Consider the following 7,288-nt stretch of genomic DNA (forward strand, 5'->3'; position numbering starts at 1 on the left):
TGAGGGGTCCCGGGGTGAGGGTCCCGGCGGGTGCTGAGCCGAGCGCGTTCGGGCCCCTCCGGCGGTTTCCGAGGGCGCCCGAAGCGCCCCGAGCCGCCGGGCGCGCGCTCCCCCCGCTGACCAATGGGGCGCGGCCGGGCCCGCGCGCGCGGCCCGCGGCGGTACCTGACGGCGCGGGGGGAGCCGAGCCCGCCCGAGCGCGGCCGAGCCCCGAGCGGCGCGGCCCGGCCCGGCCGGCGGAGAGTCCCGAGCGCGCTCGAGCCGCTTCCGATCTCTGCCGAAGGCGGGCGCGAGAAGAGCCGATCTGTGCCGAGTCCGCTCCGATCGCGCCCGAGCCCCGATCGCCGGCCCGCACGGAGACGCCCGAACGGGCAGCGCCCGAATCCGCCCGAAAGCGACCGAACCGGGCCGAGCGCTCCGATCGCGCCCGAAGGCGGGGGGGCGGGGCGAGCGGCCGCGCGGGGGCTGCCGGGACGGCGGAGGACCGGGCGCTGGGCGGGGCGCTAAGATGGCGGCGGGGAGCCGAGGTGAGAGGTGTCGCGACAGCGACACGACAGCGGCGGCGACACGAAAGCCATTTCCGGGGGCAGGTGGGAGGGCTCTCCCACCGTGAGAGAGGGGACCTCTCGCGGGGGGACACGACTAGAGCGAGGCGGGGGCTCCGGCCGAGCCCAGCCCCGGTGCCATATCGCGACAGCCCCGACACGCTGCGGTAAATCCCAGTGGCAGCGTGAGCAGGGCCTTGGCGCTTGTGCGGGATGGGGAGAACCTCTGTCCGCGGTCAAGCCACTGTCCTGAGCCCGAGAGACCCCCCCTGGAAAATCCAAACTTTGGCTTCCCATCCCGAACCGTGGCATTGAGGGGCAGCTCCTCATTATTGGGCCAATTCTTTCAAACGGGTCAGAGTTCTCTTCTAAAAATGTACCTTAGCGGCCTGGGGAGACAGAACTGGTTTGGACAGGTTTTGGCACCCAAGCCCTGAAGGTTCCTGCCGCCGGGTTTGTGCAGGGAGGTGCCGGCCCCCGGAGGGATGCGCTTCCTGCTGAAAGTTAAACCGTTCTTTGAGGAAAGGGGTCACGGTCCGCCTCCGGCCACCATTCCCAGTGTCACTCACAGTCAGCTCTAGAATCAGCACCAGCCCGGATCAATAATAAAGGTGGTGTTGGCGAAAACACCGAACTTTTACGCTCCGGTGGTTTAATAATCGCCTTTTCCAGGGTGCTGGGCCTTTCCCTGTGGGATGTCCCGGTCTCCCCGAGGTGGCAGCACATCCTCAGGAACAGTGGCTGCCACCCCGGCCCGGGCACTGCCCCCTCCCGGGAAGGGACTGAGGGAATCAGGGCTTAGAAATAAACCTGGGGAGGGAATTCCCTGAGGGAATTCACTCGGGGCTCGCTGTGTGAATTGTACCAGTGTGACTGACCCCCGGCACTGGTGCTGCAGCTGCAGGTGTGGATATCGAGTCAACACAGAATCATGGAATGGGTTGGGTGGGAAGGGACCTTCAAGCTCATCCAAGAACACCTTCTGCTAGCCCAGGTTGCTCCAAGCCCCATCCAACCTGGCCTTGGACACTTCCAGGGATGAGGCAGCCACAGCTTCTCTGGGCAACCTGTGCCAGGGCCTCCCCACCCTCACAGGGAAGGATTCCTTCCCAATATCCCATCTAACCCTGCCCTCTGGCAGCTTAAAGCCATTCCACCGGAGTCCCAAGCTGGACACCTTAACCAGGTGCCTGGAGTTCGTGGGGACTCATTTGGGCCCAAGTACATGAAACTGTGGTGATGAGGACATGGACCTCAGGGATCCCGGGATGAGGACAGGGATGTGACAGTGAAATGGCCTCTCACAGGTGGTTCTGCTTCCTCTGGAACAGAAATCCCAACTTTGCAATTCCTCGTGTGTCTGAGGCAGGCCGACAATATTAATGAGGAACTTTAATTAACGAGGTGCTGTAGGAGGTCAGTGCCATCTTTTTGCACCAGAATTTCATCTGGCTTTTACCAGAAGATAAGGAAAACAGTGAAATGGATCAGTGGAAATCCTTGATTTGGTTTCTGTGGGCAATGGAAACACGCTGAGGTTTGACAGGGAATGACTTTGTGAAGGGAACCGGTTTGGAGGGATGGTGTTTGCAGGGATGGTGTGTGGAGGAGTGTTATTTAGGGGCACACAGGAGTCCTGTGTTCTCCGCAAACTTTCTCACCATTTACAAGCAAATGGTCCATTCTGGTTCCCATGTCTCCCTCCTTCCTGCATAGTTAGAGGGGATGAGGTGTCATCTGCTGGGAAAGGACAGGATGAACAAGTTCTGGATAATGCCTGTGCACTCCTTTAGGCTTTGAAGGAGCCTCAAGTTCCTCAGTGAAAGTGGCTTTTCCCAGCAGGGATTTCCCCCAAATTATTTTAGGCTTCATCTACTTGAAAAGGTTATTTTTGGAACCTGAACTCCAGGATCTGAGGAAATAGCAAATGTTCCAGTGAGCTGAAAAAAGAGATCCCTACAGCATCCTGGTACTGTTGCTTGAATGTTTCTGCTGCACTTCTGGTAAACATTTAGACTTATTTTCTTCTCTTTATTTTCTCCTTCTCCGCGGAAAGGAAGAACTTCAGAGGTTGTATCCTTTCTGTACCATTCCTCCCTCCGTGTGGGAATCCTTGGGAAGACTGGCAGAAGTGGATCCACATCTGCTGCCCAGGAAATCCGCACGGTGATGGGTTTGTGCTCCTGAGTTTTCCATCGGCACCATCCGCAGGAAGCAGAACTGGTACCCCATTTCTTCCACAGGAAGATGTTTCGTGCAGGTTTAGCTGGGATCTGGCCCTGCTGGGCTCCCACTCCTGCAGAAACCCCTTTAACCCCCTGTAGCCATGGCAGAGGACTGGAAGCCTCCTTCTGTCATCACTTAACTCTCATTTTCTTAGGAAACAAGGCTAAAAGGTGGATTTATGGAGGGGTGGACACACTCCCATGCAGCACAGCTCACAGACAGCTGACACAGCTCACAAGGGGTAGTAAAAGCAGCTCTCAGGGATACTTCCTCCTCTCTCATGGTAATTCACCCCACCTTTACTCCTGCCAGGATTCAGGTAACCTAGGAGGAGACACCCTCAGCTCCAGAGATTTCCATGCTTAGAACCTCTCTAGTAATTTTTTGCTCCACCTTCCTTCAACTGGAAAAACTCCCAAACCTGGTTCTGTGTTAATGAAATGAGCTGCTCTGGGAACTGGAATCCATCCACGGCACGTGGGTGGGTTCAGGAGTGGGATGGGACGTTTCTCCAAAAGATGCTTGGGATGAAATCCCTGCTTGGAGATATTTAGAGGATCTGAGAAGGGCTGGGGAAGAGAGGGGAGTGAATTAAGTCAGTCTGTTTCTTAGGGATTTGCCTCTCAGAGTGGAGCTCTGGCCGTTCTCAGACAGGTGAGAGCACGGCTTTTCCATGCTGTGGGCAGGAACGGGGCCTGGCTGCTGCACAGAGCCACCTCTTCTCCAAACTCCCAGGAATTTGATGGATTGGAGGCTGCCAACCCTCTGTCAGCTTCCTTAAGGCTGACTAAGAGGTGTGGAATTTGTCTGGGGCAATGTAGACATGCACCCCCCGCTTCCTCAGGCTGACAGATACCCGACTACAGACCAAATAAAGTTCCTTAAAAAAAGGAACTAAAGCCAAGCCTGAAACAGCAAGCTTTTATCCCAGCTCCTGGTGTTTGCAGCCTCAGGTTCCTTCCTGCACCCTCTCCACAGGCCAGGCATAGCTGGACCATTCAGTATAAAAAGGCAGAGCAGTATATTTTGGGAAATGGTGATTTTATGGAATGGCTCCCGTCTCCTCTGAGAATCCTTAACAGCAGTTCTCAGCTGTCATCGCTTCCCTTACAGATCCTGTTCTATGTAAATGGGATTTATTACATCTTCTACTTCTTGGCAACTCTTGCAATGATTGTTTACAAAAGTAAGTCGCAGGTAACCCAGAGCAGGCCTTGCTTGTGCACAGCTGGGCTTTGCCCTACTCCTGCTGTGTTTTCCTGCTCTATTTACCCTGGCTTATTCTCCAGGTCAAGTTTTCAGTTATCCAGATGATTTCCTGGCTCCTGATCTTGCTGTGCTTTTCCTTATGGCCATGCTGGAAGTGCCTCGACTATACTTGGGTAGGTGATGTTATCCCTGCACCTTTTTGTGGAATAGAATCTTTAAACATGAATCATTTGGAAATGGAGTCTGTGTCAGAACACGTCAGTTTAGCTGGTATTTGGAGAGACCTGCACCTCTCCCTTCACTCCTGAAGCCTTGGGCCAGCGCCAACACCCTCCTTTCACTAAACAGTGTGAACGGCCTCCTGTCCAGAGCTTGCCCAAACTTCTTATAGTCCTTTTTATAAAAAAAACCCAAATCACTGTTAAAATCTGCTTGATATTCCTAAGACGTTTATGCAGGGTGAGGCTCTTGAATCCAGCTGACTGGCTGTAGGGGGGGATTTATCCTGCTGCCTTAGAGCTCTCTGTGTATTCGCTTGGAGCCTGGTCCAGGAATAAAGGAGTGAGTTTCAACTCTAATGTAGTTAAACACCAAAATCTACTGAGACAAGCCTGGAAATAGGCTGCAAGGAAGAGATAAGTGCAGCTTCTCCACACTGACAGTCCTCTGAAACAGGAATAGATTAGCAGGGAATAGAGAAGTGTCTATATTGCCTAAGATGTGACAGCCAGGATTGGACTCTGGGTGTCACCGAGGTGTCCCGCTGAGCGGGCGGCTGGGGGGAGGTTTGATGGTTGATTAAAAAACTGAGTGATCAGAAAGACTGCAGCTTCAGAACTGATTCTTGTGCTAAGAAAATGTGCCCTGACTGTGACTATGCACTGATTGCTCTTTATTTAGATTAACTGAGTCATTTCTCTCTTTTGAAATGGACTGTCCATTGGTGTTGGGTTTGCTGTTAATTTGCTGGCAGAGCCTTGATTCAGGCTGGTATTTCAATGTATTCTGAGCCTCTGTAAGGCTCAGCAAGAGCAAGGTAATAACCAGAGCCTTTTTGAGCAGGAATATTCTGGAGTTATGGCTTGAGCTACTGTCAGAAGGAATCAGGCTCCTCTTGGCCTTTTGTTTCCTCACAGGTTGCAAGGGAAACCTGAGGGAGGAGGAGGCTCCGCTGGCGCTCAGCCTGGGGCTCACGGTGGGCAGTGTGGTGCTGAGCGTGTACCTGCTGGCCTGGCAGACCTACGTGCTGTGGGCAGACATTGTGCTCACGGCGGTGCTGCTCTGTGCCTACGGGCTGGAGTCGGGGCTCAAGGTCACGGCCATCGCTGCCTTCGTCAGCTGAGCCCAGCACATTGCCTGCCACACAACAGTGGGCTTTCATTGCAAGGATTTCATTCTTTTGTATGGAGAACTTCTGTTTCAATTAGAAATTTTCAGGGCAGAGATGTCCCTGTGTGGCAGGTGAGACGTCCTGCCCAGCCCCTCCGTGACACTGTCCCGCTCGGGGCTTATTTATGGGCAAAGGATGAATCAGCAAAACCCTCAATGCTCTGGCATTCACCAGGGATCAATACCAAATACCCATTCCCAACACAGGACAGGAGCCAGCACATCATCCCTGCTGGGATGATGGGAGTTTTCATGGCACAGCAGCAACGTGCAGCCCAAGTGACACAGAAATGAACCAGGCCAGGACTCATTCCTGCCTCGCCACTCACACGGCCGTCTTCGAGGGCACAGCTCCTCTGCTGCTCTAATTTGTGCTTCCAGACCTCAGTGGTAATTTCCCTGACTTTAGTAGGGCAGAACCTGGTGTATCCCAGCGGGAGACAGTGGAACTGGGTTTTGTGCATACCCAGAGAGCTGAGCTGCAGGGTTTGGGCTGCTGTTCTTACTGACGTGGTGTGTGAGGGGATGTTTGGTTAGATATGATGGCCTCAAAATGAACAAAACCATTCACCACTCAAGCTGACTTCTGCCCTGTTTACAAGTCCAACAGAATGTTGGCAGGTGGATTCCTATTTGGTGTTAAATGTGTTGATTTCCACTATTCTGCAAAAATTACTACATTCAAGCCTTGTCTTTTAACTGAACAACTTGTGCAAATTCAGAGTTTTTTACTGTATCAAAAACATATGTTAATGAAAAGCTTGGGGAGTTTGTGGGGTTTTGAAGAAGCAGGTTTTATATTCAGAATTTCCTATTTTTGTATTTATTTATTCATTCAAATAAATAATGGTTTAGATCTAAGGAGTGTTTGAAGTGCAGAGCATCTTGTTCAGATCCTTGGCTCCAGCTAAGCCACCCAAAGGAAGACGCGGGTGAGCTGGATGTGTGTGAAAGCCTCTTCTGATCCTGATCCTGCTGCTGTGTGTGGGCCCTTCTCCTGTCCTGGGAAGGTCTGAGCTAATTTGCACTCATCAGGGGCTGAAAATTGAGGGGTGCAGGCCTGAGGCACCTCAGCTTATGCTGCTCTTTGCTTCCTGGTGGTGGTAGAAGGGAACAAAAGGCACTGAAGTTCCTGTGGAAGGGCTCAAATTCATCCCTTGGTTGAACTTGATGATCTTAGAGGGCTTTTCCAACCTTAAGGATTCCAGTTCCTAAAGGGGGCTTACAAGAAGCCTGGAGAAAGACTTTTCACAAGGGCCTGTAGGGGAGGGTGGTGAGGCCCTGGCAGAGGTTGTGGCTGCCCCATCCCTGGAAGTGTCCAAGGCCAGGTTGGATGGGGCTTGGAGCAACCTGGGCTAGTGGAAGGTGTCCCTGCCCATGGCAGGGGGTGCTATGAGATGAGCTTGAAGGTCCCTTCCGACCCAAACCATTCCATGATTCAACTCCCAGGCCAGGTAACAGCAGGTTCTGTCCACATGACACCACTACAGTCATGGTCAAAGTACCCATTGGCACGAATCCCCTTGGGCAGATCCCATTCAGTCCGTGGCACAGCTGACCCTTTGCTGCACCCATGAAACAACATCTCAGCAGCAGAACTGGGGCTAAGGAGCACCCAGAAACTGAATCACCAAATATTTGTGTTTAATCTGCCTGAATCGAGCCCCCACCTATTTGTCCTCCCAGATTTGTTTGGCATGATGGAATGTGCCATCACAAGCTTGTTATGAGGAGTGACCAACATTCCGAGCTGTCCCTGCCCCTTAGCAAAACCCTTCCTGGACGGGGACAAATACCAGCACAAACTTTTCCTGGTGTTCACACCCGCCTTGCACAAAGGTCTGGCTGTAGAGCATCTGTCAGGCTCTAAAGGACACGCTGCCCAGTGGAATTTTTACCTGAATGCAGGTGATACAGCA

The 7,288-nt window shown here is 53.0% G+C and overlaps 1 protein-coding gene across 1 annotated transcript; it reads left to right on the forward strand.

The window, feature by feature from the left end:
- The first annotated feature begins 482 nt into the window (after positions 1-482).
- TMEM80 (transmembrane protein 80) lies at positions 483-6,242 on the forward strand. Its single transcript, XM_017838003.1, has 5 exons — positions 483-527; positions 2,602-2,618; positions 3,864-3,957; positions 4,061-4,153; positions 5,117-6,242. The coding sequence occupies exons 1-5, from the start codon at positions 509-511 to the stop codon at positions 5,320-5,322; spliced, it is 429 nt and encodes a 142-aa protein (XP_017693492.1). The 5' UTR covers positions 483-508; the 3' UTR covers positions 5,323-6,242.
- The last annotated feature ends 1,046 nt before the right edge of the window (positions 6,243-7,288 follow it).

The sequence above is a fragment of the Lepidothrix coronata genome, unplaced genomic scaffold (genome assembly GCF_001604755.1).
Source record: "Lepidothrix coronata isolate B3197 unplaced genomic scaffold, Lepidothrix_coronata-1.0 Scaffold319, whole genome shotgun sequence".
Taxonomy (NCBI): domain Eukaryota; kingdom Metazoa; phylum Chordata; class Aves; order Passeriformes; family Pipridae; genus Lepidothrix; species Lepidothrix coronata.

Excerpts from the sequence above, each read along its gene's own strand:
- TMEM80 (XM_017838003.1), top strand. Across the intron at positions 3,958-4,060 it reads TGCAATGATTGTTTACAAAA|GTCAAGTTTTCAGTTATCCA; the intron begins GTAAGTCGCAGG and ends CTTATTCTCCAG. Across the intron at positions 4,154-5,116 it reads AGTGCCTCGACTATACTTGG|GTTGCAAGGGAAACCTGAGG; the intron begins GTAGGTGATGTT and ends GTTTCCTCACAG.